Raw genomic sequence first — 21,174 nt, 5'->3', positions numbered from 1 at the left:
GCGTGTGCCCGAATCACGGGGCCCTGGCGAAAATGCAAGGGGTGGGGTGGGGCCCGAGATTCGGCAGGTCTTCCAAGACCCTCGTGATGCGGGCGTTACTGGTCTGTGCCCCACTCTTTGAATGGCAAGGCTCAAGGGCACGGAGGCTGCTCCCAAATCCTGCGGATCTGGACCCTTCTTCTCCCCCGCGGCACTGAGCCCACCAGGGGGCGCACCAGCAGAGCGCTCCCATCCCCACGCAGTGGCTTGTCAAGGCAGCCCCTGGGAGACCGTCGCGGGGCCTCAACGATGGCAAGCCACTTCCCTGGGGCAGCGACCCTGGGGGACACAGGCCGGCGCTGAGGCCTCAGGGTGGGTCCCGCCGGTGGAACCTGCACCCCACAGGCTGGGCCTCTGCTCCATGGACCCTGGCCAGGCTGGGGACTCCAGTGTCCCGACTGCCTCCCTGGCTTCATCTGCCTGCCCCCGCCCCCGCCCCCGCCCGGCCCAGAGCCTTGCAGGAGGAATCCTGGGGCTGCTGTCGCATCCCTGGGGGCCCGCTGCGGCTGCCAAACAGTGCTGGGTTGGTTAGATACCTGCAGGAGAAGCCCCAGGTGGGAGCCGGAGAATGCTTTCAGGGAGGCCCCGCCCCTGGAGTGAGGCGGGGACCAGCTCAGAGCGAGCAAGGCCGGCCTTCCCTCCCGCTGCTGCGCTGTCCCCCCCAGGCTGTGCCCACACGCTGGCAGGAACGACAACCACAACCGTTCCTGCAGCTGTCTTATCACTCTTAGGGGGACTGCAAAACTCCCAAGGGGCCAAGCACAGAGTCTTATTCAGCTCCCTACACCCCGGTGCCCAGCAGAGTGCCCGGGCATCTACGGGGCGGTTAGAAGCAGTGGGCAGAACGGCTCAAAACTCAATCTGGAGCTCCTGGCGCCTCGCTTTGAAGGGCAGGCGGTCCCCGGAACACGGCCCCTCCCCCACGGCGTCTGTCCGCCCTGGAGACCACCCTGCAGTTGCCACAGCCGCGGCTGGGGCTGCGGGTGAGACTCTCCCTGGACACACACAGGTCTCTGGAGCCCTGTGAGAAAGGCAGGAGCCGGCGGGAGGAGGGGAGAGCGCGACTGCGTGCAGAGAGCAAATCTGGCAAAGCGCCCCTCGGCTGAACCCCTGGGGTGAGGCTCAGGCACACTTGGCCAGCAAGCGGAGCCGGGAAGCAGCACCCTTCATCCCCGCCCGGGCAGGAGGAGCCCCTGAGCGGTCCGCCTCTTAGCGGACACGGGGCAGGGTGTTTTCCCGAAGCCTCCTGCCCTGCCCAGAGGTGAACGGGTCTTTGCCTTGGCCTCAGAAAAGGTCCATCCAGAGTGGGGAACGGAGGGGGGCCCTCGGGGAGGGCTGTTGGGCCCGCCTGCCACACCCACGACTCATCGCACCGCCGCAGAGCCCGGCGGCCCCGATTCGATCAACAGCCCAGCCAGCCGCCAGCCCAAGGAAGGCTGCCCAGGCGGGCGCACTGAGCCGCAGATGCCTCCGGCTGCATCCGGACCCCCGCCTGCCCGCCTCCCCGCCTCCCCATCTGTGGGGCCCCTTTTCCGAAGGCCGCAGAACCGCCGCGATTGGGTGCCGGCGCCCCGTCCCACGTCCCACGTCCCACGCGGCGGAACGAGGCCCCCCTGGGGCCCAAAGGCCAGTCCCGTCCCTTATTACACTGCAGCAGTCCCAGAGCGCTCCTCCACAGCCGGCAGCTTTTTTAGGCTGCGGTTTATATAATTTAACGCTAACCGGAGTTCTTTGAGATAACTCTGAAACTGCAAACATGTTGTCAACACCTAATCAAAAAGCAAGTGTCGCCTCCCTCGAAGGATGCCCACGTGTGACTGCACCCGAGGCCTCTTTACCAGGAAGCGGTTTCTCCTTGGCTGAGCCCCGGTGACCTGCTGCAAGGGGGTGGGGAGGCAGCGGGAGGGGACTTTGGAGCCAATATCGGAGTCAGGGGACCCTGACAGGCCTGTGTCTTCTTAGTAGGATCCCTACTAAGGATCCCTTAGTAGCTCGGCTTCCAGGACGTTTCTCTCCTGAAGAAGCAGGGTTTCCCAAACTTTCCCGTGCCCGAGAATCCCCTGGGAGGTTGTTGAAACGCAGAGGCTTACTTGGCAGGTGTGGGGTGGGGCCCAAGAGCCTGCCCATCCCACCGGCCACCAGGTGATGACTGTGCTGCCTGGGCCCTCGGGACGGGGACGGCCCTGCTCTCAGCCTTAAACACCCTGCCCACCTCCTCGTGGGGCCCAGAGAAGATGCACAGCACGGACCGACTGCAAAGGATATGAATGAACCAGAATCTTCACAGCTGCTCTCCGGATAGGGTGGAAGGGACTGAGGACATACAAGGCATTCGTGGCACTGAACCGGAAGATGGTCTTGCCTTTATTCAGCACGATGAAGGTCTGTGAACAGAGAGGGGTTTTAGGTTGGGGCGGTGGCCCCTCGGCCCTTGTGGAGAGAGGACTCTGGGGGGCAGGTGTCGGCTCAGAGCCCTAGAACCCTGGCTAAGGGGTGGGGTGGGAGAAAAAGAGGGACTGAGAGAGGGGGAGGGGGAGGAAGGAAGGCAGCTGGTGTGTTTCGCAGGTCAATGGGCCCTCACGGTGTCGCCCACGGCTGCAGTGGGATCAGGTCAAGTTGAGGGGAATGCCAGGTTGGCAAAATTACGTTTCAAAATTACGGCCCTAACAGGAAGAGGCCTCGCACGCTCCCAGCCGAGCTGTTATCACAGCAGAGGCCAGGACCTGGCCAGGATCAGCTCCTTCCCCTTCCCCCTGCCGACCCCTCCCTGCCCGCTGGGGCCACAGGGACTGATGAGGGAGCTGGTCCTCGAGAAGACTGTGACAGGTGAGAAGCAGGGATGGCAAAACGCAGACCCCAGCCCTGAGGCCCTGTCTCCTTGAGTCCAGGACAGGTGTCAGCCCTGCAGCCCCCACCAGAGGAGATGACCGATGACCTAGCGTCTCCCCCCACTGGGGGGGGGTGTCTTTTTTTTTTAAGTTTGTTTGTTTATTCATTTATTTATTTATTGTGTGTGTGCATGCACACACGAGTTGGGGAGGGGCAGAGAGTGAGGGAGACAGAGGATCCCAAGCAGGATCCTTGCCATCAGCACAGAGATGGACTCAGGGCTCGATCCCACACACCATGAGATCAAGATTTGAGCTGAAATCAAGAGTCAGACACTCAACCAACTGAGCCACCCAGGCGCCCCTCTTTTTTTTTTTTTTTTTTTTTTTAGTAGGCCTCACACCCAGCACAGAGTCCACTGTGGGACTTGAACTCACAACCCTGACATCAAGACCTGAGCTGAGATCAAGAGTTGGACATTTAACTGACTGAGCCACCCGGGTGTCCCCCTCTCCAGGGGGGGGGGTCTTGAGCAGCCCAAGGCGGACCCTTTCTGCAGGCTTCCAGAAGACACTGTCCACACAGCACCGTGGGATGTGGGAGTGGACAGGAGGTGCTGGAGGCTAAGCCACGTGCAGATACAGCCCTCGAGGACAGCAGCGCATCCCCCCTTCCCTGCCCCCCCGCCCCCTGCCGCCACCACCCAGGCTAAGCCCGGCACAGCTGAGGTGGCTCAGGGGTTGTGCTTCTGCGAAGGTTGAGCTGGTGAGACAAAGTTCTATTTAATCTGAGCTGGAAAGATAAGCTGACTGGGTGTCTCAGGACAAAAAGTTCTGCTGTGGTACCTGTGTCACCCCTCGGGACTTCAGGCAGTGTGGCCAGGGGGCAGCAAGGAGAGACAGAAGGTTAGAGGCCACAGTCAGACCCAGGCCATGGTTCAAGTATTCCTGATCACAGGGATGGAAGCCAGTGTCCCCGGCCGCTTCCAGCCTCAACTCTTACCCGCCCCCCAAAGCCCAGCCCAGTCTCCCCTCCATCCTCAGTTGGGTCCTCCTGCCACGGTTCCGGCCTGTCCCAGCTGACTCCCACCTAACTGCCGCTCTCATTTGCCACTGAAACCCGGACTGGCCACCAGCTCTGGCCTTAACCCTCACCCTAATTCTTACCTCCCGCTCTGGCCAACTGGGACCTAGGCCCACCTACCCTGACAGATCCCAGCTTCCAGCCTTACTCTGAGCCCAACTGTCACCCCAGCCTTCAACCTCAACCTCACCTGTGTCACTTGAACCAGGGGCAAGTGCCAGCAGGTGCAAGGTGTCTTCTCTCGCTGTGCATGTCGACTGGGTGGGCTCTCCCTTTACCCATTGACCCGCACACCCACTCACATCACACATGGGGACAACTGTGCAGCACACCCACCCTCAGGCTCCTGGTCTCTTAAATGCAGTCTCATGGCACGGTCACACACACACACACACACACACACACACACACAGGCACCTGGTGACACAGACACACAGGACTTACACTGCCGCATGCTCATACTTGCCCTGTGAATACCGACTCTGTCTGCCCTCCAGCCACCTTCTTCCTTAGGACCTGGCCGTCTGGGGAAAGGCCTCCACCAAATGTCTGCTGGTGGTCTGAGAGGTGAGGCCGGGGCAGGGTACCCAGATGGGGGGAATTCACCTCTTGGGTGCAAATCCTTACTGGGAGGAAGCCTGAGTCACCCTTCCCGGTGGACGAAAGCCACCTCCCCGCCCCACACCCAGGGGGACAATAGCAGAGTAAGCTCCCTCCCCACCCCTCTCGGATGTCCCACCGGCCCTCACAGTCCCCGTTGCCAGCCTGCGAGGCCCAGGAGCCACTGCCTCGGCCCCCAGCCTGAGCTGCCCAGGCACGGCCAACGCCCGGCAAACCCTCCCGCCAGAGCGTGCGGGCCACAGGGTGTCCTTAGTAGGAGAGGGGACCACGTGCTGTGCGCTGGGACCCAAGACGGGGAGAAGTCTGCCAGAGGGGAAAGTCTAAGCACAGATGACTTCCAGAATAGGGCTCTCCACAAGGAGGCAAGACAACCAACCGCGGCTCTGCCTGCTCCTTCCCTTCTAACACCAAACCGTATCAGGCTGCGTAATTCTGGCTTTTATTCCGGAATAAAATTCAGATGATCGGAATATAGATCACCAATGACTCACTCCCTCGAAGCCCAGGGAGCCTACCCCGAACGCAGCCCCACGTGGAGGCGAGGCCCTCTCCCTATCTGCTGTCGACAGGGAGCCGCAGGAAGGCGTGGGCACGGAGGTGGGCGGCCGTCACCTTTTGGGTGCTGTAGAAGGGGTCCAGGTCCTCCAGGGGCTCCCCGATCAGCTCTCGGGGCGGGTTGCCGTAGAGATCCGGCAGCTTTCTGGAGGCCTGCAGGTCCAGCTGGGGCCGGGGAGCCTCCTCCTCGGGCAGCCCTTCCCGGCTCTCCTGCGAGGCGGCCGAGCCCCGGGCTTGCTTCTCCGCCATGCGCTTCTCGATGGCCGCCAGGGACTCCCGGGTGAACCTGCGGAAGCTGCTGGTGCCCCGAGGTAACAGGAAGTCTGCCATTTTCTCATCCTGCTTCTGGGGCCCAGGCGGTCCTCGCGTGGCCTGTGGGGAAGCCAGGAGACACAGACGCGGCGCTGATGCTGTGCCCGGACCCAGGGGGTGGGGAGGGGAGGACGAGGTTGGCGGGCAGGGTCCCGGGCGCGGCTCCCAACCTCTCCAGAGACACACCTGGCTGACCCTGGCCTGGGTAAACCCCGTGTCCTCCGGGCTGTGGGCTCCGCGTGGGGACCCGCGGGACAGTCCCTTTCCCATCCCAGGGGGCACGCTTGATGGCAAGTAGGCAAGAGTGGCTGCCTCACTGAAGCCCTTTGCTCTGCCCCGCTCGACACAAAAGGGAGCCCTTGCACCTGTTGCTTCCTTACCCGAACCCACCGAGATACTTCCCACCAAGGTGCTGACACTCTCTGGACTAGGAGGGACGCTCCCTAGGGCAGGGATGGGGCCTGTCATCTTTTTATCGCAGGTCTGTGGCAGGGCTGGTCCTGAACAAGCGAGTGATGGAGGGAATCGTGAAGAACACCCTGTGTCATCCCTCCTCCCAAGCTTGTCCCTTCTATAGAGACCCCTGGGGCCCTGTGGAGGGTGATCACAGGCCTCCTGGGACAATGCCCAAACTCTGGGTCTCTTTTCCAGGCAGATGCAGCCTGGGCGCTGGGGCCAAAGGGTGGGGGCCGCTCTGTCTCCCCACAGCACCACGCGCCTGCAGGGGAAGGCTGCCCAGACTTCTCCTGGGGCACGGGGGTGCCAACCTCTGGTAACTGAAGGGGCATCTGTGTCTGCCGAATGAGACGCAGGCAAATCCCACGGGTTTCTGGAAACAGCAGGGTAACAGTCATGCAGGTGCTGGCCCCCTGGTGTATACGGCTGCAGCAGAGGACCCCCCCCACCCCGAGATCCCCAGGGGGAGCATTTTTCCAAAGATGGGAAACTCAGATGGAGCATCTCAGGCTCCTCACACCTCCCCACCTGCTCCCTTCCTCCCATATCCGAACAAGTGACAGCAGAAGCGGACAACAGTGACCACCATCCACGCGGGTGTCCAGCCGGCACACATGTATGACGCCAGACCGGGGGAATGTGGGCCCCAGTGGCCTCAAACGATCCAGGACCTGGTGCGAACAGGCTCTGCCTATGACATGGAGGCCAAAGAATGCGCTCCTGACTGTCCCAGCAAAACAGGATGTGGTAGGCACAGCTCCTGACTGGGACACCACCGGGAAGGGGGAGGCAGTGTCGCTAATTACCACATCAAACCCAGGAATGGCCGGGCACCAGCTCAAGAGGGCAGGGTGGACACCTGTTGGAGATCCCTGCCAGGACAGAATCCCTTTCCGCCAACCAAAGGCAGGCTTTGCCTTGATCTCACTCCCGAGAAACATGTCACCAGTGACCCCAGTGATCTGCCGCATCGGCCCTTGCACACAGCCCGCAAAGAGCCCAGGACCAGGCACCGTGATTGCTGGAAGGCAGGCACCTGGCCAGGTGACAGGTAAACAGTGAGCAAGCGCTACACAGCCTTCCCCAGGGAAGCGCAGCAAGGAATGTGTGGAGGGAAAGTCAGAGCAGAGGTCCTAGGACCCAGCACTGTAAGAACCACCCCATCCTTCGGTGTCTTGTTCTTCTGTTCCATCCAAGTGAAGTTAAAGGAGCATCTCTGTTAAAAATAGCAAGTGAGGGAGTGGGCTCCCACTTTCTAAAAGCGATCTCTGTGTAGCTTCCATCTTCGAGTGAACAAAGAAAGGTGTCTGTAACACTCATCACCAAAGGTGAATGATTTTTTCCCCCTTAGCTGGTAAGAATTTGGGTAATTGTACACTTTCCTTTTTGTACTTTCCTTTAGTGCTTGAATTAGTTAGGATGATCTTGTATTATGTTCACAAAAGCCATAAAGTCATTAGTCTTTCTTTTAAAAAAGGTGGGGGTTGGGGGGGAGAAAGAAAGAAAAAAAAAAAAGCCAGCCTGGATGACAACAGCCCTTTGCAGGGCAATTCTCTCCACCATCAGCAATCACCAGTCAAGTAAATCAGGAAGCCTCCTCTTTGACTTGGAAGTATTTCCTAAAAATAGTGTTCTCTGTCTCAACTGTATCCATCTGTGTCCACATGCCTGCAAGGGTTCTGGAGACACGTGTATGCCCACGGACCTACAGAAGCTCACCGGTATATACTGGGGTGTGTGTGTGTGTGAGAGAGAGAGAGACAGAGAGAGACAGAGAGAGACAGAGAGAGAGAGTGTGTGTGCATGCACGCACAAGCTGACACCTGCATATACGTCTGTTCCCGTAAAGGTGTTTTTAAAACGCGTATTGAAATCGATGATTCGCGCAGATCGGGGCGCGTCTCCCAAGCATACAGGTGGATGAGTGTCTGTAAACCAAACAAACCTGGTAACAGCACCCAGGTCAAGAAAAATAATTGTCTCCGGTCCCCCAGACTCAGATTCCCCTCCGGTCACTACCTCCCTGGTCGGGGCGACCACTCTTCTGACCTGCTGACACCAGACACACCTTTGTTCGTCTATGGAAAGAGTTCGGGAAAGAGTTCGGGGCAGGGGAAACGACGACACCTCATTCTCACTAACTTCTCACTGCAATTAAGCACCTCCCTCAATTATGAATGTAGGCAGCAAAACGATAGCGTGAGCGGTACCTGTGACCAGTAGAAGCTTGCAGATCTTTCCCGGACCCATGACAGGTGCCGCAAGCATCTCAAATATCATGAACGCTTATCGATACTTCAAAATTACAATGCTTATTAGACCCACTGCTAGATCTTATTGTTTAACACGTTCATAAAGAAGCGCTGACAATGGGGGCCTGGGCCTTAGGAAGGGTCTTGTCCCAGGAAGTCTGGGAAGTCTGTGGTTTCTGAAACCAGATTCCAGATGAAGTTCCCTGCCAGCGCGCCCCCCCCCCTGCCCCCCCAGCCAGGCAGCCTCAGGTTCCAAAGTAAACCAGTCAAGAGTGTCCTTTGTCTCTGGCCCCCGCAGGCAGTGCGTGGTGGGTGGGCAGGATGGATCTGTTTTCTCTCTTGTTCTTCCCCTGCCTGCACCTGGCTTTGGCCTTGCCCTTCCTTCAGCAGCTCAGGGCCCACGCCCTGCCGGTGGCCGAGACCTGCTGGGCCCTGGCTACAAGGTTTCCGGTGAAGCCAAGGTAAGGAGGGGTTGGGGGTGGGCCAAGGACGCTCCAGGCTCAGGCCCGGCTATAGCCTTCGGGCCTGGGAGGTCAGGCCCCTGGCTTTCCAGGGAGGCCCCACCTCTGGCTGGGAGGAGCAGGGGGCCTCTGTCTTGCACAGCTTCAGCGTGTGGGGGAGCCCAGACCTGGTTTCATTCCAAGAGCATGCTCTCTGGAAGCAGCACGCCCGTGACTCTCCCCTCGTCCGGGACAGCTTGTCTGTCCGCTCCCTGGAAAGGCTGGAAAGGCTTCTCCCAGCCGATCACCCTTCCCGGCCCACTTGCCCCTGTTCTGTCAGCTTCACTCAAGCTCAAGGGGCCCCCGACTCCATCCTCTCTCAAGTTTATCAGTTTCTGGTTACTGGGGGCATGTCTCCCAAAGTTCTTCTGGCTCCCGAGACTTCACGGAAGCAGACCGTGAACCCTCCTTCTCAAATTGGTTCCTCCTGATCTTTTCCTCTGACCCGGGTTACACCCCTGCACCCTCACCAAACATCCCCGCCTCCTTTCCCACTGCCGCTGCCCAGGGACAGGCCTCCTCACCCGGCTGGCACTGTGCTGACATCACGGCCACTGGCCTCCTCCTTCTTTCCTTCCATCCTTTACATTCAGCTCCATCACTCCCTGGCTCAGACATTCCCAAACACTGTCCCCTGCCCCGTGCGATGGCAGGGCCACCCTGAAGGCTCTCCTCACCGACCCACCTCCTCCAGGACACCCTCTGTGACTGCCCACGCACACTGACCTCCCTCCTCTGGGTACCCTGCCCTTCCCCGCTTCCTGGCCTCGACTGTTCTCTGATGGTCCCTGGGGTGAGTCTGATTTCACCTAACAGCCTGAAAACCCCTTCTTAGGGAAGGGTTAGGCCCCCCTCCTCTGAGTCGCTGGCCTATACATACCAGTATTCACAACAGGGTGAAGATGCCGTGGGGGAGAACAGCCAGCGTCCACACCAGAAACTGGACCCTTCTGGACTTGTCTCTTATTTTTTGTCTCTTTAGGCGGCCTTCCTGAAGGAAGATTTTCCTGAACGTATGGGGCACAGAGCTGGTGCTCAATTCCCGGTGGTCACAATGCCATGACGTGGAACTCGACAGGGTGCAGCCGTGGGTACTGTCCAGGGTTGGGGACTGATGCTCTGGACCTCCCTGGTTTCAGCACTAAGGTTTCCGCATCCTGAGATGCGATACCCTTTGGTCCCGGACAAACCAGAATGGTCGGTCACCTGACAGGTAAAGAGGGACCGGACTCCAGCCCAACCTCTCCTTGTGGTGCCTTCCTGCCTGTTCCGCTCCCGGATCCCAAGGCAGGCATGCTCCAGCATCCTGAGTCACCTCTGGCATTTTGGTCGCCTTGGAATCGGAGCCTCTGGAACACAACATGCAAAGAATATTCTTTGCCATGTAAATTTATGCAAGGCGCTCCGTGGAAGTGGTTCCCAGGCTTCCTAGAAAATCTCTACCGGCTTCCTCTGTTCTGTGCTCCTCCCTCCCACCCTGCAGGCTCGGGCAACCTGTGCCCTTGCCCCAAGGCCCTGCTTTCCACTGCTCTTCAGTCCTAAAGCAAGAAGCTCAGGGAGAGCGTGTGGGTGCTCAGGAAGCCGGGGCTCACTCCCCACAGGTGGAGGGAAGGGCACCAGGAGCGAATTTATATCTTCCTTGAGGACAACAAGTTAAAACTAATCAACACCTCAACGCATAGAATCCTTTTATCAACTGAGTGATTCAGTGAACATTTAAGCAGCACCCACTGTGTGCATGGTCCTACAAATGACTTCCTAGAGTACTTTTCTGCCCAAGGTGATGGATCCCAAATCAACAGGTCATGATGGGAAAATGAGTCCGAGCCATCCGCAATGCCACTCGGTGGCTTCTAAGGAAATTTCCACTTAGCCTTGCTGAGATTAGCAAGGAAGCGATGCCCTGGGCCAGAGAGCCGGGCCCTGTGCCCAACTCCGCTTCCACCTTTGGCTCCCCCACTTCCCTCTCTGGAAGATTCCCTGTTTCTGTTCTGCCTCTGCCTTCGGCTGTGTCCTGAGCTCCCAAAGCACAGTCCGGCCCAGCAGAGATGCCTCGAAGGGCCTGGTGAATGAATGAATGAGTGAATGAGCACCAGATTAACCCTCCTATTGCCCAGCCACTAGCCCACACAGTGAGCTTGGACAGCATCAGAACGCCCCCTTTTTCTGGACCTTAGTTTCCCCAACCATGAGCTGGGTGGGCCATGCCAGCAGTATCACGTGCTCATGATACGTCTGAGACGGCTCTAAGTGCTGCTGTGGGTCACCTTTCATCCCTGCAACAATCGCAGGAAGAGGGGAGGTTATTATCTCCGTTACACAAAGGGAAATCTGATGCTTGCAGGTCAAGTGAGCGAGCCCCAGTCTGTGCGAAGGCAGGCCTAACCAAGGTCCTACCTCGTCTCCCACCTCTGACGGCACAGAGGGTGGGGAGGAAGGGGCAAGGTCTACCGTGGGTGGGGCATGTCTGTGATCCCCACTACAGAGCTAGGAGTCCCTGGCTTAGTCCCTGTTGGTCTCCTCTGGCTGGCCAACCTGTCTGTGCCCACGCGGGGGCAGATGCTCCCAGGGAGCCCTGGCCGATTTCTGCCCATGCCCAGAGAGTCAGCAGTTCCCTGGTCAGAAGTGATTCCCTAGCAGTTTCTCTCTCCAGCTCCGGCCCTGTCCAACTGCCCTGTCCAACAGGGTGGCCACCCAGCCCCCATGGCACGGAGCACGTGGAATGTGGCTCGTGCCCATCGAGATGTGCTGTTGTTCGCTCCACACCGACTCTGAAGGCTTAGTACGGTCAAGAATGTCAACGGTCCCATCATTAACTTTTAAACGTGGATTACGATTTACACAGACGATATTTTGGATATACTGGGTTAAGTAAAATATGTTCAAAATAACTTCACTTGCTACTTTTGACTTTTTAAAATGTGGCTACTAGACCATTTCACATTGCATATGTGACTTGCGGTTGTAGTTCACGTTACATCTCCACTGATGGCGTGACCACGGTGTCCCGGCCACCAGGCTCTAAACCCTTACAGAACTCCACCCGCTTTGGGCTGGGCCTCAGGCTAGCTGGGGGTGGGGGAGGGGAGGGACAGGGAGGGGGTAGGGATGGGCTGAAGGACAGTTGTCCTCCTCCGCAGACCGGAAAGGGGCCACCCCGGTTTGGGGCAGTGGCTGTGGGTGGTTGGGAGGGAGGTGGGGGACAGGGGGGAAGTGGGAGGGGTCTACAGCATCCCTCCTGCCCAGGCAATTATCTGCACAGTCTTGGCGCTCCCAGGGTACCAGCTTGGACAAAGGCTCAGCGGGGGTGCCAGCTGGTGCTCGTGGCCTGTGCATTCAGGTCCTTGCTCCCGGATCAAAGGCACATTGGCATGTCCTTGTGCAGGGCCTCAGCTAACCGGCTCCCTGCAGGCTCCACTCCTTTGAGGCTGCACACGCATTAACTCTGTCTAGTCCGAGCCCTATCTCTGGGGAGGGGGTGAGGATCCTGAGGGGGCTTTCCTTCTCTAGTCCCTATCCCAGCCCCCAGCAATCTGGGGAAGTCCTGCAGAATCCCCCCCCAAATCCCTCCCATTGGCGAACACGCCCACCCCAGAAGCTGGGGATGCCCTCATTTACATTCATTTGCATCTCATTTATTCCAACACTCAGGCTGAAGCCGAGGCTAATTCAGCTGACAGGAAAACCCCACCCGCTTGCTCTGCGAGTGTTTCCCCAGGCAGGATGAAATGGGGTCCCTGAGACGAGACGGGGGGGGGGGTGCTCTCCGGAGTGGGCGCTGAAGGGAGAGCTGGAATGGGGGCGGGGGCACCTTTGGCTTGAGCCCTGGATTCAGCCAAAGCCCCTGTTTTTTCAAACTCCTCCTTCCCCACAGTAAGGACAGGGCCCACCGGGCTTGGAAGCGGTTCCTTCATCTCGGGGTCAGTGGTGTTCCCAGTGCCAGGTCAGGAGAACTGCAAACTTCCCAGGTCATTCAGGGGCCCCTCCACAGGGCACACGACATCCTCTTCCCCCCCAAGCCCGAGTCTGCCTTGTAATCCTGTTCACTGCTCCGTGCACAGGGATCTATAATGTTGTGCCAGGAGGCACTGAGCTGTTAGTCAAGGCCCAGGGCTGCCTAGAGGCCCTGGGTCTCCAGGGTGGGGACCTGAATGATCCACGATGCGACCACAGAACTCAGAAGTCAGAGAGCTGGCTCGGTCAACCAGGGCACTTCTGCCCCAGGCCCTGGACCATCTATACCCATGCATCTACACACATTTGGGCCAGAAAGGTGCCCACCTATGGCCTGGGAATCACCTTGAGGGCACACAGGTGCCCAAGAGACAGCAATCAGCATCCTAAGCCTCTTTCTAGCACCATTTCTTCCAACTCATTTTGCTCAATACCTGGGCTTAAAAAAAAAAAAAAAGCCTTTGTGCACCGATGTCATGGCAACCGAAGCATTTATGGAGCACCTACTGTGTGCACTGAGGGAGACAGAAATTCCCCCAGTGAAACCTGGGGAGCGTAGGGTCCCTTACTCCTCTGAGATAAGGCAATCCACCCACAGATACACAAAATCTATGCCACCAAAGTGTCTGTTGACACAGTATGGATGTGCAATCCTTTTGCCTTAATACTCTGAAATTGAGGTGTAATACACAAACAAGAAAATGCACAGATTTTAGATGCTATAGGTGAACAACTTTTAACAAATCTATATACTTGTGTAACTACCCCCTCCACTCCCCAGGTAAGATCCTAAACATTCCCATCACCGCAGAGAGTTCCCTAAGGTCCCTTTCCGGTCAACGTTTCTGATTTCTATCAGCACAGATTAGTTTTGCCTGTTCTAGAACTTCACACATATAGAAGCCCACTGTATGGGCTGTTGGCATTGAATGTTCTTGCTCGACATAATGCTTCTGAGATTTTTACCGTGTATTTGTTGGTGACTGCCGTCTAAGTCATCTAAGTTCCCTTTGCAATGCACAGCGACCATAAGTGACCCATCTGGGGACAAGCCCTTCAGAAACAACTCAATCATAAAAGGCAAGGGCTGGAAAGGCCCCAAAGTCCAGCTATCTCTGGGGACGGCCGCCCCCGGGGGATCCTTAGGGAGTATTTTTCTCTCCTTCCCTCAGACATTTCCTGAAACAGAAACTCAGCAATTATACATCTAACAGGCACCCAGCTCAGCAAGCGAGTGGGGGCTTTCCCTGGGTTTCCAGTTTTGTTAGCAACTAGCTGTCGCTTTATTTAACTGGCAGTCTGTGCCTCATCCAAGCCCACCACGGTGGGGGTGGTGGCTGGGCTGGCACTGCAAATGGCCAGCTGAGCTCCCGGGCCTTCTTTCGCTCAAGTCCGGCTGTGGCGGGCAGGCCTCTGTCCCTCTGCCTCCCTGCACCCCCACACCAGCTGGGTGTCCCTTAGTCGGAGGATGGGAGAATGGGCTGGAGGGCCTGGATTCCTCCCCGGGGATGGGCCCCGAAGCAGGCAGCAGGGCTGGGCAGCAGAGGGCAGGCACTCTGGCTCTGAGGAGCTCTTTGGACCACTTTCCTGCTATGGGCCCAGGTCGATGAGGCTGGGGCTCTGATGGCCACACAGCAAGTATTGATGTGAGGGCTGGGCTGGTCCCTCCCGTGGCCTGATTTCCAGCCCCCCCCCCCCCCGCCCCATCTTAGATCTCCCAGCCTGGCCAGATGGAGGGACGGCTAATGTAGCCCGGGAACTGAAATCAGTGCTTCTAGCCAAACCTCTCCCTGCCCTGCCATCCCTTTGAACACTGCCTCTGGAGTCAGGCTCCTTCACACAGGACTTCGAGGAATCAATACCCCCCAGAAAGGCATTTACCATCTTTTAATGCCAGGAAGAGCCTTTCTGCCCTTCAAAATCCATTCCCAGAAAGCACGGGGACTGCCCGGGCCTGGCCTGGGTGGGGCGAGGGAGACAGGGGCCCAGGCTTAGCGCCGCCCCAATGCCTGTGTGACCTTGAGCCTACGGGCTGACCCGCACTGGCCCTCGGCCTCCAGGGCTGCAAGGAGGGGACAGGCCCCTGGAGATGACACCAGCGGGGTCTCCAAGCGGGAGAGGGACCTCCCGGGGCCCACACAACTGCCACAAGAGCACCTCTATCCTGTTCTTTCACTCCCTTAACACCCCCGTGTTGGGGGGCGGGGGGAGGTGCGGCTTCCCACGGCCTCCCTGGAGATTTGGTCAGAAGGCGAAACGGAGGAGGAAGAACCGAACTCCAGCCCCAGAGCACACACGTTTGCTTCTCAGAACAGGCCCGCAAGCACAGCCTGCTTTCACCTCTCCAAATTCTGTGCCTCCGCCTCAGCTGGACTCTAATCCCACCTCTTCCAGGCGCCCTCCCCTGGCTGCTCTGGGCCACACTGACCTCCACCGGGGAGGCTGAGCCCCCAGCCCCAACCACATGTTTCCTCTGCCCTGAGCAGCCTTCTCTCTGGCCCTGGGGGTGAACCTGCCAGGCCCCGAGGGTCTTCGGTATCCTTTTCTGCCCATCCAGAGTAGTAAAAGTGAGGAACGGACAAGAGACATTCGCAGAACTGTCCCACCAGACTCTAGCTTCAATAACCAGTAAATTTTCTGTTGGGCTTGGGGCATACCAGATACTCCTCCAGGAAATGAAGCTGGTGGTGGGGAAGCTGTGGGCACCCAGCTCCCCAGCCCAGGGCTGTGATTCTGCAGGGTGGGGTGAGGGTGGCCTGGCAGGGGAGGTGACACAAGTTTCAAAGAGTCCATGAGTCACATGGCCCCAGTGCTGTGCCAGCCATGGGGCTTGCTCCTGAGGAGACTGCTCCTGGGCTCCCTCCCCCATTTGAGGGTCCCAGGCCCCAAGAATTGACGTGGAGGCTCTACAAATAGCACCCATTCCATATTGATCATCTTAAAAAGACACGGTATGTTCTAGGCCCACAAAGAGAAGAGTTGTGTCTAAAAATAGCCTCGTCCCCAGGAACCACTGCCAGTCCCAGGCAGTGGTATAACCCGTGCATATCAGAAGGGGGCAGATGATGGAAAGGGTGGGGGTCAGAAACTGAGGCATCAAGCTCCACCTCATTATCTCTATTCTGGCCACCTAAGCCACCCATGCCTCAGGAGCCTGTCACTGCCTCAGGGCCTTTGCACATGCAGTTCCCTCTTTATAAGATATTCTTTCTCCAGATGTCCTCTGAATTGGTTCTTTCTTGTTATTCAGGTCTCAGTTCAATCACCTCCTTCAAGAGGCCTTCCCTGACCAGCCAGTCTAGGGTCACTCTTGTCTCTCCATCACGTCATCCTGTTTTACTTCCTTCATCGTCCTGATCATGATCTAAAATTATCTTCTGTATCTATTTGTTAAGTGGTATCCAGACTGTCTTTCCCCAGGAGCAGGTAAACTCCATGAGAGCAGTTATTGTGTCTGAATTGTACACCTTCTAGAATCTTCCATGGCACAGAGTAGGTCCTGAATGTCCTATCCAGGCTCTCCCCAACCACCTCAGGCTGAACTCTGCCTCAGACCTCCACCTCAGGCCAGTCTGGGCTGGCAGAAGACAGTGGGCATCCAGTCCCAGCTTCCTCTGCAGCCGCCCCCCCCCCCCATGCCTACTGTTCCCTGCAATGTCCAGCCTCTCTCCATGGCTGCCCCTGGCTTCACCCCTTCTCCTCTCTGCTTCCTTTGTAGAGTTTGCCACGGGAGTTTTACGCTAGCCCCCCTACTCCTGGGTACCTGCTCCATACAACCTCATCGTGTCCCCAGATACTGCTTTCTGGAACACCTTTCTCTCCTCACAGCAAGATTTCCTTCTCCTTCGTGCCCCCCCACCCCCAGGAGGAATCACAGCTCCTGCCCGCAAAATCCCCCTCTGAGAGCAACTGAGGCCCCATGGGCACAACGTCAATGCAGAGACCTCTGGCCCCTCCCTGTGAGGAAAAGGTATTTTTCCCTATAAGCACTGCCTGTGGGTGCACCGCATGAACACACATGCCTAGAGTCCACTTCAGGCTCTCCCTACAACCCCCCCCACCTTGACCCCACCCCCGGCCAGCTCCCCTCTATCTCTTCCCTCCCTCTTAAACCATCAAACTCTTGCAAAGAGCTGTCTACACATGCTGTCTCCACTTCCTCACCTCATGCTCATTCCTGGATCCACTCCAAACTAGCTCCTACCCTCACTGATTCATTCATTCATTCATTCATTCATTCACTCATTCAACAACTGTCCGGCTGCGCTGGGCACCACATTCTGCAGGCGTTAAGGAAGTTTCTGTTGCCAAGGTCACGGGCACCCTTACTGTTGCTCAATCTAACAGACACTCGTTTTGAAATTATGCATTCTTTTTGATCTATCCATGAACTTCTCAGAATGCGAAGGATTCTTCACTCTTCGGCAGAAGGAGACGGAAGACACCCCTTCCTCCAGGACGGGCTCCCTCCTTGCTTTCTGTGATACCTCCCACTCCTGGCCTGCCTCCCACCCTCGGACTGCTCCTTCTCAGGCTCCTCTGCAGACTTCTCCGGCCTTGACTGTTGGACTGCCCCCACCCTGTTGTGTTGCACCCTCTATCCCACATTAGGATCACCTGGGTGCTTTCAACATTTCTGATGCCAGATGAATTAGAACCTCTGGGGGTGGAGCCTGGGCATATATATATATATATATATATTTTTTTTTTTTTTTTTTCAATTTAAAAACGCTTTCCGAGAGATGCTAACATCGCCAGGGTTGAGAACCTCTGGTCTGCACTCTTGCTGGACAGTCTAATTCACTGCCATGGCTCCCATGGCCGGCCTCTGCAGATGATTCCAAGTTTCCACCGCCAGCCCAGCTCTCCTGCCTGAACGCTGGACTCTCCCCTCCAAATGACTGCTGGACGTTGGCATCTCTCTCTGGAAGCACCGACGGTTCCAGTCAGAGCCCCGCAACCTCCGTCGCTTCTCCTTTGTCCTTTATCAAGCTTGCCAACCTAAACTTCGCTCGCGGTGTGGGAGGGCGGTGGGGAATCTCACTTAATGAGCAATCGAAGTTAGGGACGGGAGAAGTGGTGAGTCCCTGAACAGAGAAGAAAGTTGGAACACGACAAGTTCCACCACCTGTGGTAACCTGACTGTTCCTCTCTTTCAATTGAAAGGCTTTTGGTGGCACCCACGGTCTGCACTAGAGGGGTAGGACAGTCTAGAGCAGATATATGGACACGTGGGTTCAAACCCAAGGCCTGCTTCTTAGTAGATGTGTGACTTAGTAGATGTGTGAGCAAGTTATTTAACTTTTCTGGGTCTCCCGTTTCACCACCTGCAATACTGTCCTTAGTATGGTCCCCCGCCTCCGGGGTTGACGCAAGGATTCAGGGGATGAGCCTTATAAAGTGATTAGTGCCATGCCTGGCTGGCAGAAAGCACTCAGTGAATGTTAGCTATTTTTAGTACCATTACTGAGGATAAATTCCCAATTCCTGAGTAGAGCTCACAAGGGCCCCCGTGACTGTGACCTTGGCTTTAGCTTCTGCTCTTCCCTCCCTCACACCATGAGACCCAAACGGGTCGCTGAACTAACAATTGTGTTGTCTCACAAATCGGCACTGGGTAGCTGGTCCTGATGGCTAGATTGTAGCTCCTTCATCTAGAAAACTCCTATGCATCCTTCAAAACCCATGTGGAAGGTTATTTTTGTTAGATAGATAATCTTGACTCTTCCGGCTGGAAGATAATCAGCCCTCTTTCAGGTGAGCAAGGGGACGCACTCCTGTCGCTACACACCTTTCCGATAACCTTCCCATGGGTGAGCGGGAACTAGCCTCCTGTGAGCAGAACGGAGACTGCCCCTGACCTCTGTCCCAGGACGTTCCCAGGACTCCCTTCTTGGGTTGCTGGGGCACCAGCCTCCACTGCTCCACAACTGTCAGCTGTCTCTGATGCTTCCCACCACTCCGAGCTCAGTCTTCATGCTGAGTGAGTCAATCCTGGAACTTTTCCAGAGCAGCTCTGAGCACCACACAGAGACAGGCCAAGCACCTCAGAGGCACAGCAGCTGCCCCCACCACCCTGGGCTGAATGCTGGTTCTCGGCACTCCAGAGCCCCTTCCCTGTCTGCTCAGATCCTCTTTGGTCAGTCCTAGGTCCTTCTGGCCCCCAGGAAGTGGCTCTCAAGGAGTCTTCACCCCAGGTGGTGCGCCAAATCCACTGACTCTCTAGACGACCTTGGGTAAGTCCTTGGCCCACCGTCAGCCTCAGTTTCCCCCTGTACAATGTGGCAGTGATGACAGGATTAGATTGAAACTTCAACGAGGCTCATTTCAGCACAGAGCTGGACCTTCTAGCATAAAATCTGTGTTCCACGGTCTGGCTGTGCCCTGACCCTCCCCTTCCGATGCTCCTGTGACTGCGGCATGGTCTCAGCTATCAGCCTGTGTCACCCTCATTCCGCCTTCCCGCTCCATTACCACCCACTCACGTGCACCTGCCCAATTCCAACTGGGAGGAGTTGAGGGCAAGGAGATGGAGTTGAGGACAGCAGTGCCCAGGGCTGGGCTCCCAGTGGCCTGGGCCTCTGCTACTCAGGGTCCCCGTAGACCCTGAGGGGTTTGATGGGAATCAGGGAGAAGGCTGAGGTGCTGCAGCGCGGTGGGGTCATAGGGTGTGTCTGTCTCCACTGAGCTGTCCAGGCTCACGGAGGAAGGTGACGAGGGTCTCAGCAGGAGCTGGGGGGAGACAGCTGGGGGGATGGAATGCCAGCCCAGGACCCTAAGAGGAGATGGATCCTGCCCTCCTGGGACTGGACTCGGGGCTCTCAGGAGAGAAGACTGACTCCTGCCCCAACCTCAGTCATGGCTTCCTGATTCATCTGTGCACCGGCCTCCAACAGGTGTTTGCAAGGCGGGCCTATGGCCGGGGCCTCCTCCCCAGCATCCCCCCACCACTACCACTCTCCACATCTCTGGCCTCCACCAGGCTAGGCACCACGACTTCCTCCCGGTGCCACCAAAGACGATCAAATAACGCAGAGAATGAGAGCCGCCTCCCTCCCGTCAGGGCGAGTGGATCTGCCCAGGTCAGAGCGAGGAGGGCAGAGAACTCTCGCCAGTCCCAGCGCACAGAGATCTCCTCTGTCGAGGCCACAAGGAGTTCTTCCCTCCTTCAAGGCACACAGAGACCAGATGCGGCCCCGTTGGGGCGTCAGAGGGCACAGAGATCTCTTCGTGGTCGGAGCGCGCAGAGAGACAGGACACACATATAAATCTCTGCCCCCTCAGGGCGCAGAGATCTTTCCCAGGTCAGGACGGGCAGAGATCTCGTCCCAGAGAGGATACCCTCAGAGGACGGCTCGGCGGGGCCCAGAAAGAGGGGGTGATTGGCCCCCTCCCCCATCCCCAGCCCTGCTCGGTCGGCTCCCCGGCTCTCTGGAACCACACTCACTGCGCGCCTAGTCGCCGCTCTGACCTTGGGGTCTCCGGCCTCGGGAATCCGGGTCCCAATCCCAGACCCTCCCAGAGCCTGCGCCAGGGTCGGCCGGGAAGCCGGGGCCGCGGCTCCTCCAACCCCCCCCCCCCCCCCCCCGGCCCTCGACAGCGCACCGGGAAACCCGGAAGGAAAGGGATGAGGAGGGGGCGCAAGGCGATTACAGACGCCCCCCTCCCCCCCCGGGGGTCCCCTCCAGCCCGGCAGATCTGCACCCTTTCTTCTCCCGCCTCCCAGACTCGGGGGGCAGCGATGGGGGAGGGAACTGCCGGGCGCACCCGGGGCAGGGGAGGGGGTGCGCAGGGGCTGGAGGGTCCGACCCTCGGGGAGGAAAGTTGGGCGGCGGCAGGCGGAGGGGGCTCCGGCCGGGCCGGGGCTCCCGGGCGCGGGGGCGCTCGCTCACCTGCTGGTCCCCCGGCCCGGGCCCCGGGATGGGCGGCTGAGGCTCGGCGCGGACTCGGCTCGGCGCGGGGCTCGGGGCACTGGGCGCAGGCTCAGCGGCCCCGGGGGCGCGATCCCCGCATCCCACGGGCGCCGCCGCCGTCTCGGCTCCGCCGCTCCGCTCGGGCTCCGGGGCTCGGCGGGCGGCGCGGGCTCGGGCTGGGGGCGGGGTCGGGGGCGGGCCCCGCCTGGGCTCGGCCTGGGGCTTGGGGCCCCGGGCTGGCTCCGCCCCAGAGCGACGCGCCCCGGACTCCGCACGTGGCGCTCCGCCCGCTCAGAGGGTGAACCCCTGGGCGCCCGCCGGGGCGCACACCCCCACGCTGACCCGGGGGGCGCCCGGCCGCAGACCGCCGCCCACGCGGACACGGACAGGCACACGCAGACGCGGGCACACGCTGGGGTGCACGCTCACCGACCCGGGGACGCTTCGCCACATGCAGCCACCCACGCGGACGGGGACGGGCACACGGCGGCACGCACCGGCGGGTACACACAGGCATCGCCACCGACCTGGGGACCCTACGAGGGATACTCGGCCCCCTGGACAGGGACGTACCCTGATGCGGCCTCACGACACACGCGGACGCACTGGACACACGCACACCTGCGCAGTGAGAGAGACGCGCACCGACACACAGACACC

The 21,174-nt window shown here is 58.6% G+C and overlaps 1 protein-coding gene across 12 annotated transcripts in view; it reads right to left on the bottom strand.

Annotated features, from left to right (window-relative positions):
• Positions 1–20,687, bottom strand: part of SCN5A (sodium voltage-gated channel alpha subunit 5) — a 94,332-nt gene extending 73,645 nt beyond the window's left edge. For 8 of the 12 annotated variants that reach the window (XM_023260722.2, XM_023260724.2, XM_023260728.2 and 5 more), the window contains exons 1-3: positions 20,494–20,683; positions 5,185–5,499; positions 2,305–2,423 (exon numbers count right to left, since the gene is read on the bottom strand). In XM_023260722.2, coding sequence (XP_023116490.2) covers positions 2,305–2,423; positions 5,185–5,457 — 392 coding nt within the window. In that variant the 5' untranslated portion in view covers positions 5,458–5,499; positions 20,494–20,683. Of the gene's footprint in view, positions 1–2,304; positions 2,424–5,184; positions 5,500–20,493 lie in introns of all 12 variants that reach the window. The other 4 variants (XM_023260726.2, XM_045037853.1, XM_045037857.1 and 1 more) reach the window with 3 other exon arrangements.
• Between the last annotated feature and the right edge of the window lie 487 nt (positions 20,688–21,174).

Source organism: Felis catus, chromosome C2 (genome assembly GCF_018350175.1).
Source record: "Felis catus isolate Fca126 chromosome C2, F.catus_Fca126_mat1.0, whole genome shotgun sequence".
Taxonomy (NCBI): domain Eukaryota; kingdom Metazoa; phylum Chordata; class Mammalia; order Carnivora; family Felidae; genus Felis; species Felis catus.
This window is presented reverse-complemented; position numbering and strand designations above follow the sequence as displayed.